This window comes from Manis javanica, chromosome 1 (genome assembly GCF_040802235.1).
Source record: "Manis javanica isolate MJ-LG chromosome 1, MJ_LKY, whole genome shotgun sequence".
NCBI classification, from domain to species: Eukaryota; Metazoa; Chordata; class Mammalia; order Pholidota; family Manidae; genus Manis; species Manis javanica.
In genome coordinates this window covers 100566149-100589499 of record NC_133156.1, presented here as the reverse complement: position 1 = coordinate 100589499, position 23351 = coordinate 100566149, and the positions used below count along the sequence as shown (strand labels likewise).

Here is a 23351-nt window from a genome sequence, read left to right as displayed (position 1 = left end):
AGGATGGGTGGGCAGGGAGGGATAAGGGGGGGGAAGAAGAAGAGGGGTATTAAGATTAGCATGCATGGGGGGGAGGGAGAAAGGGGAGGGTGGGCTGCACAACACAGAGAGGACAAGTAGTGACTCTACAACATTTTGCTAAGCTGATGGACAGTAACCGTAATGTGGTTGTTAGGGGGGACCTGATATAGTGGAGAGCATAGTAAACATAGTATTCTTTATGTAAGTGTAGATTAAAAATTAAAAAAAAAAAAAAAAAGAAAGAAAGAAAGAAAGAAAAGGGGGATTACTCCTTAACAGGATAAAACTATTGGTAAATCAAGGATCAACGCATGCTTTAAATATCCTTAATGTTGATCACTTAAAGGGTGTCAGATGATCAGCTATGGAGGTACTCTTTTCTGATAATATTCCTTTCTCTTAATTAAAAAAAAAAAAAAAAAGCAGTTACTGTGTGCTGACCTCCAATGAGTTCTGCACAGTGGTATAGAGGGCATGTCAAAGTGTGGGCAAAGGGTCTGTTTGTTTCTATGCAGAAGATCAAGGCCTAGCTTGGATACCCAGAAAATGAACTAAGATACGATATGAGGAGGAGCTTCCGGCATCAGCACTCTCTGGAGGACTTGTGCCGGGGGATGATCATCAAAAAGCCTCCACAAGGATCCGGACGATGCTGCGGTTGTGGCTGCATCCAGCCCACCGTCTGCTGGACTTGCCATAGGAATGAGGAGGGAGATGTCTAGGCTGGCATGTGTATACAGTGAGACAACGAATTTGACCGGATCTGTACTGTTGGAACTCAACCAGGAGTTGGGAGGGGTGCAAGTTGTAGCACTCCAAAATCTCATGACTATAGACTATCTATGGTTAAAAGAACATATGGGATGTGAACAGATCCCAGAAATGGGCTGCTTTAATTTGTCTGATGGTTCAAGTACAGTTGGACAATATCCATCATATCATAGATAAATTTTCACAAATGCCTAGGGTGCCTAAATGGTTTTCTTGGCTTCACTGGAGATGGATGGTAATTATAGATTTGCTTTGTTTATGTCACCATATTCCTATTATGTTAATATGTGTGTGCAAATTAGTTAGTAGTTTAAAACCTATACATACTTAAGGTACTATACAAGAAGATATGTCAAAGAAATAATCAATCCTCCCATGTTTCCTTCATATGCTACATCTATAGCTTTTCTTCTTCCTTCCTAATTACAAGCCTTAAATAGAATTCGTGCCTCATATCGAATTTACCGAGTATCATAATTCCTCCAGGTGGTAAAGATACCTCGAGACAAGTGCTGGGCATAGAAGCCACAGGGCATAAATCTGCAAAGAAGTAAAAAGCTAACCTTTGCAAACAATATGGCTTCTCTCTCACTTACCAACTTTACATTTCCCTGTATGGCCCCGGAAGATGACTGGTTAGCCAGAGACGGGTAAGATTCCTCAAGGGAGGAACAACCTAAGACAGGCACAGTCGCAGGGGGGCCATCAGGTGAGAATTTGGGGATCAACAGAGGTGAGGCTCAGAACCTCACCCGCCCCTGCTTTGAGAGAAATCTTCTGCATCCGTGGATGTCTTGCTGCCCTTGTCTAGCCTGGATTAATACTTAGTCCATAGGCACACACCTGATCATCTGATCATCTACATTTGCCTTCTTACAGCTCTAAACTATGTTTTCTACCTTTATCTTGCATCTACCTACCACTTCAGCATTTTATTAAAAATAAAAATAATAATAATAATAGGAGAAATGTGGGATCAACATATAAATCAAGTACAAAAATCAAACGAATATTCATATTTGACCTGATTGTTTATAGGTCATAATGCATGATCAAAACCGAACGTTTCTGTGATGAATGCCCTTGTACTGTTCACCATGTAAGAATTTATTCACTATGTAAGAATTTGTTCACCATGTAAGAACTTGTTCGTTATGCTTCAGAAGATTGGAGACTGACGAAAATTAGGCTTGAGATGGATTAATGATTGTACATTGAGCGTTGACCCCCCTATACTGAATTTTATTGTTGTTAACAACCATTTGATCAATAAATATGAGAGATGCCCTCTCAAAAAAAAAAAAAACAGTCCTTGTGATAACATGGGGAAAAAATGACAAAAAAAATGTGAAAACATTGAAAACTGCAAAATACTGCTGAGAGAAATTAAAGAAGACCTAAATAAATGGAGAGAGATATCTTGCTTTTAAATAGGATGCATCTGCATAGTTAAAATGTCAATTTTCTAGGTCCAGACCAAACTCAAGAAGAGGGAATTACACAAAATCATGAACAGCAGAAGGCAGAGATCATCGGGGGCCATTTAGAGGTTTGCCTACTATTATTAAATATCTCCACATTACGTTTTGTTCAACTCCCTTGTAATTCCTCTAAAGGGACTCTGGAGCCACAGTACCTGGGTCACCAAATTAACATGTGATTTTGCCAATCATCTCACTTCCCTATGTCTCAGTTTCCTCATCTATAAAATAGAGATAAGAGAACCTATCTCATATAGTTATTGTGATGTTAAAATGATTAAATATCTGGAAAGCACCTAAGTATTTGGTACATAGTAAGTGCATAAATACATCCAAGAAACCAATACAAACACTAAATTTGCTATTCCCTAATGTTAAGTATTTATTACAACATGTCCTTCTTTGATTTAACTATTAATAATGCCAATTACAAATAAAACAGTTTTAGTTAAGGTGTGTACAAAGATAGTTTACTAAATTGCATGTATTTTTTCAACCTTAGGCACTGAGGAAAAAGTATCTTCTTATTCCCATTTTTAATAAATTTTAACAAGTGAATATTGGTAATGCATGGGATGACCATAATCTTGATTTACCTGGTCCTAGTTAGTGCCTATTGTCTAGACATAATGATCAATGACACCCTCTTTCACTCATAAATGTGATTTCCAACAAAAAAGCATTCCAAGATTGCACAAGAAATTAAGGTCACTCGAGTTTTTCATAATCCTGGATTGGAATGAAAACTGAACCTAGAAGAACATATCTGGATAAGTAATCAACAAACCTGGGACAAAGCAAAAAGAAACTGAAGAAAGAAAGAGATAGGCAGTGGGGATGGGTAGGAATGATAGAGCCAGAGTGGCCAAAGTCAATAATAAATGCTTCAAAATGCTTAAATAACCAACACCCATTCATTTACAATTTGAATTCAAGATTCCTCTACTACCTATAAACCAAGCATATTCTTAAAGGTTAGTAAGAGCTCATAAAAAAATGTAACTGGCATTTCCTTAAGGATTAAAGAAATCCATAAATGAATAGCAAATAAACATTCATCTGCCATATTTAATTTCCCTTTCTGCTACCTGTTTTAATATGTAATCATAAAGCCAATATATAATTCTGATAGATACATATTTTAAAATACAAGAAAACTTGTTTAAATCCACACATTACAGACCAAGTTTTAGCAAAAAAAAATTCTTATAACTATTTTTAATCTGCCACCTGAAAACATTAGTTAACTTTGGAAATTCCAATCCCTTTAAAAACAGCAGCATCAAAGCAAATAGTCATGATCCTTTAAGAGGATAAGTATTCTCATTTTAATTAAAGAATAAATTATTTGACTTGGTATGCAACTTCACATCTGTATTTTGAGATCTATTTATATTTACTGTTCATTTCATTAATGAAAAAATGAAAAGTAGAATTTTTGAATAGCTTATTAACAGAGGCATTCTTAAAATATCTGTAACTTTCATTTTCAGGAATTTAGGCTACTAAGAGGAATGAAGTTCTGGTGTGTGCTGCAACATAAATTAAACTTGAAAACACTGCAAAGTAAAAAAAAAAAAGCTAATCATCAAATACTACATATTGCAAGATTCCTTCATATGAAAAGTTCAGAATAGGCAAAGATATAGAGACAAAAAGTAGACTAGTGGTTGTATAAGTCTGGGGCTGGAGTTGGCAGGATGAAGGGAATGGGGATGACTTTCTTTGGGAAAGATGGAAATGTCCTAAAATTAATTATGGTGATGGCTGCACAAGCCAGTGAGTATATTAAAAACCACTGACTTGTGTATTTTTAAATGGGAAAATTGTATGGTCTGTGAATTATATCTCAATAAATGTACTACCAAAAAAGAACTTAGGTTATAATTCCTATCTGAAATATATACTGTTGAAATATTAATATATTAAAGATGGAAGATGTGATTCTAATGCTTGATAGGAGAGAAAATCCATAAAGGTATGCATTAGTCTATTCATGTTAATTGCTCAACATTGATTCAAGTACATTCTATATCACTAAATTACTACCAACTTTTAGAGTATAAACAGATTTCTTGAAATTTTTTACTATAAAATAAATTTAGAAACTGGCTTCATTTTAAATTTGTGGTGGGTATTTCCTAACTTCATGTGTAAATATATAAATAATTAAAAAATAATCTATCAAATTATACATTTTATCCCTAAGTAGCTATTAATTTAGTTTCTCAATATAAAGTTTAATAAGGATAATCTGAAAGCTTTGTAGCAAGTGTAACTTTTAAAGTATATATACACAACCCACTTTTATCTTCTTAAATTCTGTTTCTAGAGTTTCAAGTACAAAATAGTAATCATTTCTTGACCTAGGTATATAGTGTCATATTCCATTATTTTTAAAATGGTTCATAAGTGGCAAGCTGAGTTAAGTGAACACTAGTAATTGTCAAATAATTATACTAGATCTAGTCTATAGAAGCAATCAATGTTATTACTACTGATATTTTAAAAACAGATCACAAAAATGAAATAGCCACTTCATTATTCTACCATTAATGTTTGTTTATTTCAAAAGTTCATATTTCCAAAAATTTATACATTATAGCACTAACTCTGGTATTCAAAGCTAAGGTGTCAGGAAGTTGAACAATATCAGAAGTAACTGTATATCACCTTAGAAAGTGACATGAAACTGCTCTTTGATATGGCATAATATTAAGATTTGATAAAGATGGGAAAGCAACATCAGCAATATGGTTAAGGAGGAGATACAAACCCTCATCCCCCAATTAAAAACAATAATTAAACACCTATCCACAAATGAAAACAGCCCTGAGAGGACTCAAGAGTCCAATTACAAACCTACAGCAACAGAGTGGAGCAAAAAATGGAGAATAGCCACACAAAAAGGATGACTAAAAGATCGGCTTAGCAGAGATCCCTGGAGGCAATTGGGAAGAAAGAGGAAGACTATCAGTATCAGCAACATAGTGGTACCATCAGGTCCTCAGAGCAGGAGCCTGCTCTGTGGAGTCCTCTGCAGTCCTCTCCTGTGCTGCCAAGAACCATAACAGCTCTAATGAGAACTGCAGACTCCTCACAGCTTTCACAGTGAAGGAACCTACAGTGTTGGCAGGGCCCCAGCAGTCTGCTCCACAGAAGTTACCTTTCACCACCAAGGTAACTAATAGCTATCACTGCCATAGACCTCGAGGAAGGAGCTGCTGCTATGCCCACCCCAAGAAGGAGCTGCTCTTGTGTTGCCCTGGGATCAAGGCTCCCAGCACCCTGCAACCCTGAGTATATCCCAGACTCCAGAGCCACAGTTGCTCTACCTGCTCCTACACTGCAGACCCTGGATCCAGGGCTTTTGTGTGCACCTATGCTCCAGACTCCAGCACTGAGGATGCTTCACACATGACCACATCTCAAGAACCACAGCCAACACCACTGCAGGCTAGTCAGCCTTCTGGACCCAAATGCCACTGTTGCTCTTTGTGTGTCTGTACTTCAGACTTTCATCTTTGTGGCCACTTTGCATATACTTGCATTCCCCACATCACTGCCACTGCAGGCCAGGCAGAGCACCAGACTCCAGAGCTGCTGTTACTCTGCAAGCACAAGCACCAGTCTCTGGCTCCATGACTGCTCCAAAGGTACACACACAGACATCAGTGCTACCAGCATTGATGTAGGTGCCTACAAGCTGGAACCAATACCAAGAGGAATCCCTTCCACTGTGACATCCTTCATTAGAGAAAAAGAAATGAGGTGGCCCCAGCATCTTTCACTGCTGCTGCAAACAACTGCAGCCTTGGCCATTGAGGACCCTTGCAATTTTACCAACACTAACTCCAGCTGACATGGGTGCAATGAAGACTGTACTGCTGGGCCTTCCTCAGAGCTAGAAACATCATTCCAACCCAGCCAGTGCCCTTGTACCACTCACTAATGAAGATCTTTCTCCGCCAAAATCAGACCATAAAATCTGGAAGAGGTGACTATTCCATCAAATGCACAGACATCAGTGCAAAACTACAGAAACATGAAAAATCAAGGAAACATGATACTACCAAATGAACACAATAATATACCCATCACTGGCTGCAAAGAAATGGAAAATCTGCAAATTGACAAAGAATTCTAAATACTCATTTTAAGAAAGCTCAGCAAGCTATAAGAGAACACAAATCTACAAAATAATATGAGAAAAAGAGTACATGAATAAAATAAGTTCAAAAGATACAAATTATATTAAAAAACCAAACAGAAATTCTGGAGCTGAAGAATAAAATGAATGAAATGAAAAATGCAATGGAGAGCATGAAGAGCAGATATGATCAAAACAAAGAATCTGTGAACTCAAAGACAAGTTATTTGAAATTACCCACTAAGAGAAGAAAAACAAAAAATAATGAAAAACAGTAAAGAAAGCCAACCTAAAATATGAGACACCATCAAATAAAATAACATTAGCATTATAGGAGTCCCAGAAAAAGAAGGGAGACAAGAGAGAAAGGGGCAGAAAGCTTATTTTAAAAAATAATGGCCAGGAACTTTCCATATGGGGGAAGAGATATGGACTTTCATGTACATGAAGCTCACAGGTGGCCAAATAGTTTCAACACAGAGAAGTCTCCCCTAGACACACTACAATAAAGCTGTCAAAAATCAAATACAAAGAGAGTTTTGAAAGCATCAAGAGAAAAAACTCATTTCACACAAGGGAACCACTACAGACTATCAGCAGATTTATCAGCAGAAACTTCAGAGGCTAGAAGAAAGTGGGATGATAAATTCAAAGTTCTGGAAGAAAAAAATCTGCTAACCAAAAATATCATACCCAGCAAAGCTAACCTTCAAAAATGAAGGAGAAACAAAGACTTTCTTAGACAACAAAGTCTAAAGGAGTTCATCACCACTAGAAATGCTTTACAAGAAACGCTAAAGAGAATTCTCTGTGCAGAAAGGAAACCTGCTAATTACTAACATGAAAATAAATGAAAGTATAAAACTCATGGGTAAAGGTAATTATATTATGAAATTCTTAATACTCTAATACTATAATGGTGGAGTGTAAATCACTTTAATGTAGTATAAAGGCTAAGAGACAAAAGTATTAAAAATAACTATAGCTACAATAATTTAAGGGATACATAGTATTAAAAGATACAAATTGTGACATCAAAAACATAAAGTGGGGGGAGTGAAAGGGTAGAGTTTTTGTATGATATTGAAGTTAAATTGTTATCAGTTAAAAATAGACTGTTTTAGCTATCATATGTTTTATGTAAGTCTCATGGTGACCACAAAACAAAAACATATAGTAAATACACAGAATATAGAGAAAGGAATCAAAGCACATCACTACAAAAAAATCACCAAATCACAAAGAAAGACAGCATGAGAGGAAGAAAGTAAAAAAAGGAACTACAATACAGGCTGAAAACAATTCATAAGATGGCACTAGTAAGTCCTTACCTATCAATAATTACTTCATATATAAATGTATTAAATTTTATAATCAAAAGACAGAGTGGCCAAGAGGATGAAAAAAGAAAAAAAGACCTAAATATATGGTGACTATAAGAGACACACTTCAGCTTTAAGGAAACATAGACTTAAACTAAAGTGATGGAAAAGATATTCTATGCAAATAGAAACCAAAATAGAAAGTAGCTAAACTTATATCAGACAAAATAGACTGTAAGTCAAAAGCTGAAACAAGAGACAAAGAAAGTCATTATATGATCATAAAAGGATTGCTTCACCAAGAGGATATAACAATTGTAAGTATATATGTACCCCCAAATAAGAATACCTTAACATATTAAGCAAGTATTAGCAGTTCTGAAGGCAGAAATAGGCAGCAATGCAATAATAGTAGGGAACTTCAATACCCTACTTTCAATACCTCACTTTCAATAAATACATAGCTCAGACAGAAATATTGGACTTGGCTACACTTTAGATCAAACAAACCTAACCAATACATACAGAACATTCCATTCAACAGAAGCAGAACACACATTCTTCTCAACCACATACAGAACATTCACCAGGATAGATCATATGACAGGTCACAAAACTAGTCTTAAAAATTTAAGAATGAGATAGTATCAAGTCTGTTCTCTGAACACAATGGCATGAAACTAGAAATCAACAACAGAAAAAAAGTAAATTTCATAGACACATGGAAATTAAACAACATACTGCTGAATAATCAAAAGATTATTCAGTCAAAGAAGAAATCAAAAGATAACTAAAAACTATCTTGAGACAAATAAAAATGGAAAAACAATGTGCCAAAACTTATGGGATCCAGTAGAAGCAGCTCTAAGAGGGAATTCTATAGCAATAAACACCCACATTAAGTAAAAGGATGTACCTACACAACCTAACTTTACACCATCCCAGAAATAGAAGAACTAAGTCAAAATTAGAAGGAAGGAACTAACAAAGATCAAAACAGAAATAAATAAAATAGAGGACAGAAAACATATAGAAAAGATGAACAAAACTAAGAGCTGGTTTTAGAAAAAAATTAACAAAATTGACAAACATTAGCTAGACTGAGAAAAAGAGAGAAAAGACTCACATAAACAAAAGAGGAGACATTACAACTAATACCACAAAAATATAAAGGATCATAAAAGACTACAAAAAAGTGAATTGAATACACCAACAAATTACATAACCTAAACAAATAAATTCCCAGAAATATATATCCTATCAACTGAATCATGAAAAAATAGAAAATATAAATAGACATATGCCTACAAACAATAAGGAGAATGAATCAATATCAAAAACCTCCCAACAGCTTTCTTTCTTGCTCCTGGGCCATCTTGGCAGCTGTTCTCAGTTGGGTACCATCCCACACCTCACACAAGAAGACATTGGCCTCAAAGAGGATAAAAAGCTACTGGAGTCAATCAACTCCAGGCTCCAAGTCATCATGAAAAGTGAAAAGTACATGTTGGGACACAAAGAAGATTCTGAAAATGATCAGACAAAAGCAAAACTGGTCATCCTTGCCAACAACTGCCTAGCCCTGAGGAAAGCAGAAACAGAGCACCATGCTCTGTTGGCCAAAAGCAGGTCCATCCTAGTGTGGCCATAGCACTGAACTGGGCACAGCCTGCGGGAAATACTAGAGTGTGCACACTGGCTATTACGGATCCAGGTGAATCTGATACCATTAGAAGCATGCCAGAGTAGACATTTGAAAAGTCATTCATCAAACTTTTTTTTTTAATAAAACTGTCTAGAGCTTGTTTTAAAAACAAAACAAACAACAACAACAAAAAATCCTCCCAAAAGAGAAAAATTCAGGACCTCACAGCTTTGCTGGTGACTCCCGCCAAACTTGTAAGGAGAATAATACCAATCCTTCTCAAACTCTTCCAAATACTGAACTTATATTAAGTTCCAAACTCATATTAAGAGGACAACATTACTCTGAGGATACTACAAGGAACAAAATTACAGACCAACATACCTGGTAAACAGAGATGTAAAAGTTCTCAGCAAAAATCACAAACTTAATGCAAAGCACATTAAAAGGATCATATACCATCATCAAGTAGGATTCATCCTAGGATGCAAAGGTGGTTCAACATTCATGAATTAATAAATGTGATATACCACATGAATGGAATGAAGGATAAAAATTGTATGATCACCTCAATAGCTACAGAAAAGTATTCAACAAAACTCAATAGCGTTTCATGATAAAAATTCTCAAAAAATTTGGAATGGATGGAATGTACTTCAACATAACAAAGGCCGTATTTGACAAGCCCACAGCAAACATTACATTCGAAAGCTTGAAATGTTTCCCTTTAGATCAGGAATAAGACAAGGATGCCCACTCACACCAATTCTACTCAACATAGTCCTGGAAGTCCTAGACAGAGCAATTAGGTAAGAAAAAGAAATTAAAGGTAACAAAATTAGAAAGGAGGAAGTAAAATTTTCTGTTTGGGGATGTGTGTGTATATATATATATGTATATGGAGAATAATACCGATCCTTCTCTAACTCTTATATATATATATATATATATATATATATATATATATATACACACACATATATATATACATATATATATATATAAAGACCCCACCCCAAAACTGTTAAAACTAACACATAAATTCAGCAAAGTTATAGTATACAAATCAACAAACAAAATCAGTTGCATTTCTATATACTAATATGAATTATCTAAAAGATAATTAAGAAAACAACCCATTTACAATAGCATCAAAAACAATAAAATACTTAGGAATAACTTTAACCAAGGAGGTGAAAGATCTGTTAACTAGAAACTATAAAACACTAATGAAAGAAATTGAAGAAGACACAAATAAATGGAAAGGTATCTCTTGTTTTTGGATTAGAAGAACTAAGTTGTTAAAATGTCCATACCACCCAAAGCAATCTACAGATTCAATGCAATATTTATTAAAATTTCAATGGCATTTTTCACAGAAATAGAAAAAAAGTAATACTAAAACTCATATGGACCACAGAAGATCCCCAATAGACAAAGCTATCTTGAGAAAGAAGAACAAAGCTGGAAGTATCATACTGCCTGATGTCAAACTATACTACAAAGCTAAAGTAATAAAACAGTATGGTACTGGCAATGAAAACAGACATATAGACCAATGGAACATAATAGGGAGTCCAGAAATAAACCTATGCATATATCATCAACTAATCTTTGACTAGGGAGCCAAAAACACACAATGGGAAAAGGATAGTCTCTGAAATAAATGGTGTTGGGCAAACTGAATGTACATATGCCAAAGTAAGAAATTATTTTATACTACTAACAAAAACTAACTAAAAATGGATTAAAGACTTAAATGTAGGACCTGAAACTGTAAAAAGCCTTGAACAAACATGGGGGAAAAGTTTCTTGATATTAGGCTTAGCAATGATTTTTTGGATGTGACACCAAAAGCACAGGCAAAACAAGAAAAAATAAGTGAAACTACATCAAACTAAAAAGCTTCTGCACAGTATAGGAAATAATCAAAAATGAAAAGACAGTCAAATAGGCAAAAATATTTGCAAACCATATATCTGATAAGGTATTAATATCTATATGTAAATAACTTTTACAATGCAATAGTAAAAAGAAATTGATTCAAAATGGGCAAAAATGGACTTAAAGAGACATTTTCCAAAGACATAAAAATGGACAACAGGTGCATGAAAAGGTGCTCAACGTCAAAAATCAACAGGGAAATGCAAATCAAAACCACAATGAGATAGCGCTTCAAACCTTTTAGGATAACTATTATCAAAAAGACAAGAGACAGCAAATATTAGCAATGATGTGAAGAAAAGGGAACCTTTGTGCACTGTTGGTGGGAATGTAAATTTGAACAACCATTATAGAAAACAGTACAGACTTTCATCAAAAACTTAGAAGTAGAACTACCATATGATTCAGAAATCCCACTTCTGGGTATATATCCAAAGGAAGCAAAAATAGTAAATTAGTATGTCAAAGAGATATCTGCACTCCAATGTCCACTGCAGCATAATTCAAAATAGCTAATATATGGAAACAATTTAAATGTCCATCAATGGATGAATAGTAAAGAAAAAGTGGTGTGTGTACATACACACACACACACAATGGAATATTTACAATCATAACAAAGAAGGAAATCCTGTCATTTGCAACAATATGGATAAAATGTGGATGCATTATGCCAAATGAAATAAGCCAGACAAAGACACTGTATGATCTCAGTTATATGTGGAAGCTAAAAAAAAAGTTGAAGTCATCAAAACCAAGCATAGAATGACAGTTGCCCAGAGTTGTGTAGTATGGGAAATGGGAAGATTTAGTCAAAGGGTACAAACTTTTAGTTATAAAATGTTCTGAGGATCTAATGTACAGGGTAGTGACCATAGTTAATAATGTTGCATATATATTTGAAATTGGCTAAATTAGATTTTAAGCATTCTTACAAAAAAAAGAAAAAAAAAACTATGAGGTGATTATGATAATCAGCTCACAATGTGTATGTGTATATATATATATGTTTTATATATATATATATATAACATATATATATATCAAATCATCCAATTATATACTTTTAATATATACAATTTTGTTTCTCATTAACAGCTCAATTTTTCTTAAAAAATTAGATAAAACTAACTGGTATATAACAGATGTTCACTGTATTTGACATATGTATGCTTACATACAAAAATGAACATAGCTATATAAAAATTAAAACATGTATATACAAATACAGGTTTTTAATATGCTCTTTGGTGTTAACTCTATTTTTTTCTCTAATTTTTCTGTCTAGCTGCCGTGATGAGATAGCTTTGTACAGCAGTTTCTTTTAATTCCTATCAATATCACTTGCTAAGTGATATTGAAATATCACTTGCTAAGAGGAGATAACATTTGGAGTTTTTATACTTGTTTTCAGAATTAACTATTATTGCCTAAGTAACTGAAGTTCCAAATGGTTTTCTGCTTCTAACATTTAAATCCCTGGACAAAATTTGGCCTAGCAGAGATAAACATATCCATTAGTTTTTCCTCTGGAATTCTCAATAAATGCATTATATATTCTCCCTCATGATCTGACATTTCAAGCAAACAGAAATCACGATCTTACCTCTAAATGGTAGAGTCACAACCCTCAACATGTTAATGAGTTAACATGAAGCAATTTTCAACAATAATATAAAATCAATCTATGAAATTCCCATAATTATTTTTACTAAAAGTAGCAGTATGATTTCAACGTATGTTCAATTTCACAAATCAAAAATATGCAAGAGAGAATCAAGCCCCAACAAAAGAAAAACCAAATATTTAAGATGAGAGCCATCTCATTTAGTTAAGTCACTCTGTGATCCTAAGAACTCAAAGATAATTATGGACTTTTAAACAAGCTAAAAGTTACTTTGAGACTTTAGTAACAATTCAAAAAGGCACTATATACTGTCTCAAAAAGGCATTTTTCTAACTTCCATTATATAACCAATCTAAAATGATAGGAGATATGAACTCTTTGAAGTACTGTCCTATTAAATCCTAAGATCATTTCCAGTGCTAGTCTGGTCATTAGGAAACAAATTTAAAAGAAAAATATATGTTCAAGCCTCAGACATCAAAAAAGACACTCAAAGTGGCTTATAGAAACAAGGAAGAGTCCTGCAGAGGATCAGAAAAATATCTGGGGCAATTCTGAGAACAAATCAGACAGCCAAATGTCATAGCCAGTGCAAAGAAAGAGTGGCTAACTGCCCAGATGTATTTCACTATTCAAATACTTAGATATGTGCACTCTTGACATAACTACTGTCATTTGATGCAAAGGTTAAAAATCAAATACAGATGCAATAATGAAAATGTAAAACATCAAGAAATCACTGGGCATTGCCTTTTTGGGGAGAGTAGGGCAATTAAATATAAATACAGAAGCCAGTGTAAATATCAATGTAAAATTTTGTTAACCATATATAACAGACATTTTCCTTTAGAAATTTCATTGACACTAATCATATCCATATATATTTTTACACAGAAGTCTCTATATTTGCACAATTCCTAGTATATTTTTAACTCCTCAAATGTTTTTGGGAATCAGTCCAGACCACAAGACTCTGAGGAACTGCAGAATTGATCAGACTGACATGTCAACACATGTGAATATAGAACCATACAATGTTGTTTTTATTTGGTAAGCATGTCATAAGCAACATTTTCTAGTTTACAGTGCCAGGGAGATGAACTCAGTTAAAGTAAGTGTAACTACAAACTAACAAACAACGAAAACCCTCAGACCCTTTAACTCTACAACTCAGCTAACAGTGACATATTTTACAAAACGAGAATCACATTATCTACTGGGTCACAAGATTCTTATCCCATATGCTGTAATCTAAGTACTACCTCCATAGGGTCTATCACAGAGCCAATGGGTACACCAGGGATGAAGTGTATGTTAAATACTGTTTTGCAAATTAAAAGAAATAATCAAGATACAAAGGCTATTGCAATTAACCAAGATAATGCTTCATTTTGCTTATTGCTTATTATCTTTGTTTTCATTTTTAAACACAGATAAGAGGCCAAAGACAAATTTATCTTAAAATGATTTAAGCATGCTTCTAATCAATTGCAATCGGAATATACAAAAAAACTAAGACAATAAAGTACAATCAAAGAAAACAAATTCCCAGAGGTTGAGCCCTGCTCTTTCACTTATTAGCTGAGTGACTTTGAGCAACCTAAGTTTTGAACCAGTCTCGTCATTTCCTACCTGGGAAGAAGAATAAAGACTATCTACTTCACAAAACTATTGCAGACTAAGAAATAAAATGGCTCTAAACAGTTTTGTAAAACTGGAAAGAAGTGAATGAATTCACTGGGTTATCATTAAACAATGACTTTGCCTGAGAGACAGTTGTTCAATATAGACTATAATAAATTTTGCCTCTTTATATTTACAGCCCTTAATTAAAATGTCTTTAATTAAACATTCATCAAAGTAAATTGTGTAGCCACCACTCTCCTCCCTTTTAAAAATCTGGAGGTTTTATAACAAAGAGTGATGACTCATTTTTATTTTTAAAATAGATTTCTCTCATACTTTTAAATCTTGCTTTATCTTGCTTTTAGTATGTATTTTTTCAATTAACAAAATGTATACCTGCCTCCAATTAAACTTTAGGAATACATCTTAGTAGAAGAAAAGATATTTATTAAATTTCTAGGTCAACTCCAAATCTTTTCTTTTTTTCTTACTTGGTTCATTTGATGCAAACACAGGAACAGTGCAATACAGTCTTTCTCAGCATGAATAACAAATTACCATTTTGCTTTCTCTGTACTCATTACCTGAATGAAACTTTAGACAGAACCAAATACAGTTACAACATCAAACACAACAATCAAAGGTAAAATACTTGCAACAAACCATACCTAGTAATAAGAACCGCATTATCGTGGTGGGCAATCCCATTTTCTGGAATGGTGTTTCCATCACTTTGGTGGGAGAGAATGGATTTCTGCCACTTACAGAAGCTATCGAGGGACTTGTCTGCATGGTGGTTTATCTCCAAGTTTGGCTGCAATACAACATGCATACCAGAAATGTTCCAAACAAATTACTAAGGTCAGTTGTTAAAACTTTTGAAGACTAAAGTGGGACTATAATTAGAAGCAGTGGTTTCTAGGAATAATGTCTTGCCAATTTTTATCATGGTAATATCTGACTTAGAATTAATTTGGTGTGTTATTGAACAGACATTCTTTCTAGTTTCAGCTTTAATGATAATGTGAATGTGTGTGATTATCAGCATACAAAACCAACCAAAACCACTATTATGAGGTCTGCCATGCAAATGCTCATCTTTATACTAACACCTATAACTAATATACATACACAAGTTTAACATAAGTCTGGTAAACTATCTAATTTGCTTAAAATATGCTTAGTGATAAAAATCATATTCAATTAGAGCTTCCAAAGAGAAGCAATAATAAAATATATTATTTTATAATACATAATTCTATAGTTTGTCTGTTAAGAGTTTTAGATTTATAAACTAACTCATTCTTACCTGATCTTCTGTGAGAACAATTAGGCGGGCCACTATAATATTCACAACATTTCCTAGGCTGGAATCATGGTAAAGTTTGGCAACCTGACCTCCAGAAAATAAGAAAAGATACAAAGTCAGACAAAAATCATAGGATGATTAATAATTTTTTAAAGAGTGGTAAAACATTTTTCATGAATTTAACCAATGTGTATATAAAGAGCCCATATCACTTAGAACTCTAGCTTCAAGATGCCTTGGTAAAAAGTCTGGTATGCTGGTCTATCTCAAGAATATTTTCTCCTAAAAACAAACTACAACCTAAGAATTAAGAGGGTGAGCTAATGTTTCAAATTAAAGAAAATCTCCTAAACAGGATTGAACACAACCCATTCAAAAAGTCAATTCTGAAAATGAACAATAAGGTCACTTTTAAGTTTATTTTTTATGGAACTGAAACATTGATAGAATAGTCTCATTTTAGACAAATAAATTCTTAAAATCATTATTCAGAGTAAAAATTCACTTCAGTCAAAAACCACAACAAACATTAAGTTAAAATATTATATAGAGGGATCAAACTTACAATATTCATCACACTCAAAATGTAATGTTCAATGTCTTTGCGGCCGTGGTAGGCCACCATCATTTTGTCTGCCACGACTAATGTCTCCACAAAGCGCTCAGTGCTTACTGATCTCTTCAGTCTGTGGCGGACATGTGTGCCATTAATCGGTAGTGAAGAAGGAAAAGCAGATGTGTCATTCAGCCACCAAGGCTTGTCACTTTTTATGAGGTCTATAATAAAAACAATTAACAGTTCATATAGGTTCAGTAATTAAACTTACTTATTTATAGATCTTTCATATAGACATCCTTCTTATTATAAGTTCTCAAAGTGAGGGGAGGGGAAGAGGACATACAATAGTAAGAAAATTACTCTTTAAATTTTTCAAAATAATCAACTATTTGAAAAAAATAGACAATAATGTTAACTACTCATGAAAAGAAATATGAATTATTTAATAAAAAACAATTTTCAAATAATTATTTCCTATTATTCCAATGAGTATATCATACTACTTTTAAATTTAGAATATATACTTTAAAAAATCATTTAAAGTTGTTCAAAAAGCATCTATAGTATTAGCTTTCTAAATAGCCTAAGGCAGTGCTGATGATGAATATTAATGTTGCAAAAATCGATTCCTAAGATGCTTTTGAGCATTTATTTTAAAACAGCAATTTTAATAAAACTTTGATTAAATTATCTTAATTAGAGTAATTCTTCTACTCTAGAAATCTCAATTCTAAAAGGCTGTGAATTGTTTTTTTCACTTAGTTTTGTAGTCTACAACTATTTTTACTGACATAATGCCCAAAGTATTCCTTTTCCAAGACCTAGAAGTAAATGGCATTAGAATGAAAGTTGAAAGATCATGGTTCCAGCATGGCTTGCTTTAAACCACATTTCAGTGTTTGGTTGATAGTTCAATCCTTCCTTTTCTAGACATTTGGTCCTTCAGTACAGAGGAAACCTTTAAGTATGATGGCATTTGTAAATACCTGCCTCATTTATATTTACCTTCATTTAATAAACTTAAGCAGGTACAGGCCTTTGACATACCTCACTTTCATATTGAACAGGAAATCTTTCGAACCTCTCCTTACAGAAAAATTTAGTGTGGAAAAATTAGATTAATTTATATAACATACTTAACAGAAAGCACTATTCTCTATTTTACTAACTTATTTGGCCTTTCCATTTTAAAAATTACTTTGGTAGAAGGTATAAATTTTAAGAAATAAGAAATGGAAATGTCCATAATAAATATCAGTTGAATACTTTGAAACGCATGGAAATTAAATAAGTGTCTTTACTCTTAAAAGGTCAAGTGGGGCAGAGACATACTACTTATTTCAATAGTATATCCCCAAGACAGGCGGTAAGTATTTCCTAGGTCCAGTTGTAGCAGACGGACCCCTAAGGTGGCCCCATGACCTCTGCCTGTTGATGTTCACAGTCTGTGTGGTTTTCTCCCCTTTAGTATGGGTGGAACCTATGACTTGCTTTTAACTAATGGAATACAGCAAAAAATGATGGAATGTACATGGTTACATGTATATGACTACATAATTTGTTACATCATATTGTAGCATCTCTCTTACTAAAACCTTTCTCTTCCTGGCCTTGGAAGCAAGCAACCAAGTTGGTGAACCACAGGTGGCAAGGAACTGCAGGGACCTCTGGCAGAAAGCCAGCCCAGAACTAAAGCTTTCAATCTGACAACATTAAGGAACCATGGGAGTGGGAAAGTAGATTCTTCCCCACTGAAGACTCCAGATGAGAACCCAGCCCTGGCTGAGGCTAAGTAGGTAACTCCACATACAGACTTCTGGTCCCCAAAAACCTGAGATCATAAAAATGTATTGCATAAGCCATTGGTTTTGCAGTAATAGTTATGAAAGAGCCAAAATCTTTTCTCCATTAACCTAACTCCAATTTCTCCTGCTCAGTCTTCTGTAATCACAAAACCACTCATGTATTTAAATCATGCCTAGTCTTCCCTTCCTCTGGCTGAACAGCTTAAATGCCTAGATATAGGATTTAATTTTCATTATTTTGATCATTTTCACTTTTCTGATCCATTCAATTTTTCCTTATTTTTACTTGAAATATTGTAAAAACAATTAGATATGACTGGGTAAAATAAACACTTAGCAATGGTGTTTCTCATTTGATAGCATTTAGTATAATTAGCTACTGATATTTATGATCATTTTCATGAACTTCAACCTTCTGGCTTTTTAATTATTACTCTGCTTGACTATAATTCAATCAGGCATATGTATATATAATGTCTTTGATGGACATTTATAAATGAAAAGAGATAGTTTCTATGCCCAAAGATTTTGAATCTGATATATATGTAATACAAACAGACACACAGAATGACTAAAAGAAGTAACACCTTCAGCTTCATTTTAAAGATTAATTAATCCACCATGATTAGATCATTACAAAACAGTATCTACACCTCCTTATTGTTAACCTTAATGATCTGTAACTAACATCTTTTTTAGTCTAAAATAGAATACACAGTTGACTTGTTTTGTCTCAAAATTAAGGTTAAAAGTTCTCAGGACATATGCTTTGCTCAGTTTAATTTCAGACAGAGTGTAGAATGTTAAAGAACACATTCTTACATATATGTATGTAAGAATAGAGAACTTTCCACCAAAACCAAATACATGGATCTCTGTCATCTGAAGTAAGATTTTAAGTTTTTGATCAATCTCTTAATATTTTTTAGTATATACAGCCATTCAAGATTATCCGAATGACCTGTTTTTTTGTCTGTTTGTTTTTATTTTGGTATCATTAATGTATAAGTAGATGAGCAACATTATGGTTACTAGACTGCCTCCATTATCAAGTCCCCACCACATACCCCATTACAGTCACTGTCCATCAACGTAGTAAGATGCTATAGAATCATTACTTGTCTTCTCTGTGTTGTACTGCCTTCCCCATGTCCACCACCCTACTTTGTGTGTGCTAATCATAATGCCTCCTTTTTCCCTTTCTCCCTCCCTTCCCACCCATCCTCCCCACTGCCTTTCCCTTCAGTAACTGTTAGTCCATTCTTGGGTTCTGTGATTCTGCTGCTGTTTTGTTCCTTCCATTTTTCCTTTGTTCTTATATTCCACATATGAGTGAAATCATTTGGTACTTATCTTTCTCCACCTGGCTTATTTCACTGAGCATAATACCCTCTAGCTCCATCCATGTTGTTGCAAATGGTAGGATTTGTTTTCTTCTTATGGCTGAATAATATTCCATTGTGTCTATGTACCACATCTTCTTTATCCATTCTTCTACTGATGGACCCTTAGGTTGCTTCCATTTCTTGGCTATTGCATATAGTGCTGCAATAAACAGAAGTGCATATGTCTTTTCAAACTGGGCTCCTGAATTCTAAGGGTAAATTCCTAGGAGTGGAATTCTTGGATCAAATGGTATTTCTATTTTGAGTTTTTTGAGGAACCGCCATACTGCTTTCCACAATGGTTGAACTAATTTACATTCCTACCAGCAGTGTAGGAGGGTTCTCCTTTCTCCACATCCTTGCCAACATTTGTTATTGTTTGTCTTGTGGATGGTGGCAATCCTTACTGGTGTGAGGTGATATCTCATTATGGTTTTAATTTGCATTTCTCTGATGATTAGCAATGTGGAGCATCTTTTCATGTGCCTGCTGGCCATCTGAATTTCTTCTTTGGAGAAGTGTCTGTTCAGATCCTCTGCCCATTTTTTTAATTGGATTGTTTGCTTTTAATTTGTGGAGGGGCATGAGCTCTTTATATATTTTGGATGTCAACCCTTTATCAGATATGTCATTTATGAATATATTCTCTCATACTGTAAGATGCCTTTTTGTTCTGTTGATGGTGTCCTTTGCTGTACAGAAGCTTTTCAGCTTGATACAGTCCCACTTGTTCATTTTTACTTTTGTTTCCTTTGCCCAGGGAGATACGTTCATGAAGAAGTTGCTCGTGTTTATGTCCAAGATATTTTTGCCCATGATTTTTTCTAAGACTTTTATGGTTTCATGACTTCATTCAGGTCTTTGATCCATTTCGAATTTACTTTTGGGTATGGGGTTAGACAATGACCCTGTTTCATTCTCTTACACGTAGCTGTCCAGTTTTGCCAACATCAGCTGTTGAAGAGACTGTCATTTCCCCATTGCATATCCATGGCTCCTTTATCATATATTAATTAACCATAAATGTTTGGGTTAACATCTGGACCCTCTATTCAGTTCCACTGGTCTGTGAGTCTGTTCTTGTATGAGTACCAAACTGTCTTAATTACTGTGGCTTTGTAGTAGAGCTTGAAGTTGGGAAGTGAGGTCACCCCTGCTTTCTTCTTCCTTCTCAGGATTGCTTTGGCTATTCGGGGTCTTTGGTGGTTCCATATGAATTTTAAAACTATTTGTTCCAGTTCATTGAAGAATGCTGTTAGTGTTTTCCCAGGGATTGCATTGAATCTGTAGATTGCTTTAGGCATGATGGCCATTTTGACAATATTAATTCTTCCAAGCCACGAGCATGGGATGAGTTTCCATTTGTTAGTGCCCTCTTTAATTTCTCTTAAGTGTCTTATAGTTTCCAAGTTTATTCCTAGGTATTTTATTCTTTTGGATGCAGTTATGAATGGAATTGTTTTCCTGATTTCTCTTTCTGCTAGTACATTGTTAGTGTATAGGAAAGCAACAGACCTCTGTGTATTAATTTTGTACCCTGCAACTTTGCTGAATTCAGATATTAGTTCTAGTAGTTTTGGAGTGGAGTCTTTAGGGATTTTTTATGTACAATATCATGTCATCAGCAAATAGTGACAGTTTGACTTCTTCCTTACCAATCTGGATGCCTTTTATTGCTTTCTGTTGTATGATTGCCATGGCTAGGACCTCGAGAACTATGTTGAATAAAAGTGGGGAGAGTGGCCATCCCTGTCTTGTTTCTAATCTTAGGTGGAAAGCTTTCAGCTTCTCACTGTTAAGTATAATGTTGGCTGTGGATTTTATCATATACGGCCTTTATTATGTTGAGGTACTTGCCCTATATACCCATTTTGTTGAGAGTTTTTATCAAGAATGGATGTTGAATTTTGTCAAATGCTTTTTCAGCATCTATGGAGATGATCATGTGGGTTTTGTCCTTTTTGTTGATGTGGTGGATGATGTTGATGGATTTTTTAATGTTGTACCATCCTTGCATCCCTGAGATGAATCCCACTTGATCATGGTGTATGATCCTCTTGATGTATTTTTGAGTTTGGTTTCCTAATATCTTGTTGAGTATTTTTGCTTCTATATTCATCAAGGATATTGGTCTGTAATTTTCTTTTTTTTTTTTTGTGGTGTCTTTGCCTAGTTTTGGTATAAGAGTGATGCTGGCTTCATAGAATGAGTTTGGAAGTATTCCCTCCTCTTCTATTTTTTGGAAAACTTTAAGGAGAATGGGCATTACGTCTTCTCTAAATGTCTGGTAAAATTCTGCAGTGAATCAATCTGGCCCAGGGAATTTGTTCATGGGTAGTTTTTTGATTACTGATTCATTTTCATTGCTGGTAATTGGTCTGTTTAGATTTTCTGTTTCTTCCTTGGTCAGTCTTGGAAGGTTGTATTTTTCTAGAAAGTTGTCCATTTCTTCTATGTTATCCAGCTTGTTAGCATATAGATTTTCATAGTATTCTCTAATAATTCTTTGTATTTCTGTGGTGTCTGTCATGATTTTTCCTTTCTCATTTCTGATTCTCTTTATGTGTGTAGATTCTCTTTTACTCTTAATAAGTCTGGCTAGGGGTTTATCTATTTTGTTTATTTTTTCAAAGAACCAGCCCTTGGTTTCATTAATTTTTTCTACTGTTCTTTTCTTCTCAATTTTATTTATTTCTTCTTTGATCTTTATTATGTCGCTCCTTCTGCTGACATTGGGCCTCATTTGTTCTTTCTCCAGTTTCAATAATTGTCACTTTATTCATTTGGGATTGTTCTTCCTTTAAATAGACTTAGATTGCTATATACTTTCCTCTTAGAACTGCCTTCACTGCGTCCCACAGAAGTTGGGGCTTTGTGTTGTTGTTTTCATTTGTCTCCATATATTGCTCAATCTCTGTTTTAATTTGGGCATTGATCCATTGATTATTTAGGAGCATGTTGTTCAGCCTCCATGTGTTTTTGAGGCTTTTTGTTTTCTTTATACAATTTAGTTCTAGTTATATACCTTTGTGGTCTGAGAAGTTGGTTAGTAGAATGTCAATCTTTTTGAATTTACTGAGGCTCTTTTTGTGGTCTAGTATGTGGTCTATTCTTGAAAATGTTCCATGTGCACTTCAGAAGAATGTGTATCCTGCTGCTTTTGGTGTAGAGTTCTGTAGATGTCTGTTAGGTCTATCTGTTCTAGTGTGTTGTTCAGTGCCTCTGTGTCCTTACTTATTTTCTATCTGGTGGATCTGTCCTTTGGAGTGAGTGGTGTGTTGAAGTCTCCTAAAATGAATGCATTGCACTCTATTTCCTCCTTTGATTCTATTAGTATTTGTTTCACATATGACGGTGCTCCTGTGTTGGGTTCATATATATTTATAATGGTTATATCCTCTTGTTGGGCTGACCCCTTTATCATTATGTAATGTCCTTCTTTATCTCTTGTTACTTTCTTTGTTTTGAAGTCTATTTTTTGTCTGATACAAGTACTGCAACACCTGCTTTTTTCTCCCTATTGTTTGCATGAAATATCTTTTTCCATCCTTTCACTTTTAGTCTGTGTATGTCTTTGGGTTTGAGGTGAGTCTCTTGTAAGTAGCATATAGATTGGTCTTGCTTTTTCATTCATTCTATTACTCTGCATCTTTTGATTGGTGCATTCAGTCCATTTACATTTAGGGTGATTATTGATAGATATGTA

The 23351-nt window shown here is 34.3% G+C and overlaps 1 protein-coding gene and 1 pseudogene across 2 annotated transcripts in view; one reads left to right on the top strand and one right to left on the bottom strand.

Moving 5' to 3' along the window:
* Positions 1–23351, bottom strand: part of ADAMTS6 (ADAM metallopeptidase with thrombospondin type 1 motif 6) — a 324257-nt gene that overhangs the window by 277475 nt on the left and 23431 nt on the right. For both annotated transcript variants that reach the window (XM_073235705.1, XM_073235710.1), the window contains exons 5-7: positions 16462–16673; positions 15897–15980; positions 15256–15401 (exon numbers count right to left, since the gene is read on the bottom strand). In XM_073235705.1, coding sequence (XP_073091806.1) covers positions 15256–15401; positions 15897–15980; positions 16462–16673 — 442 coding nt within the window. The remainder of the gene's footprint in view (positions 1–15255; positions 15402–15896; positions 15981–16461; positions 16674–23351) is intronic.
* Positions 9046–12662, top strand: LOC108397178 (large ribosomal subunit protein eL30 pseudogene; annotated as a pseudogene).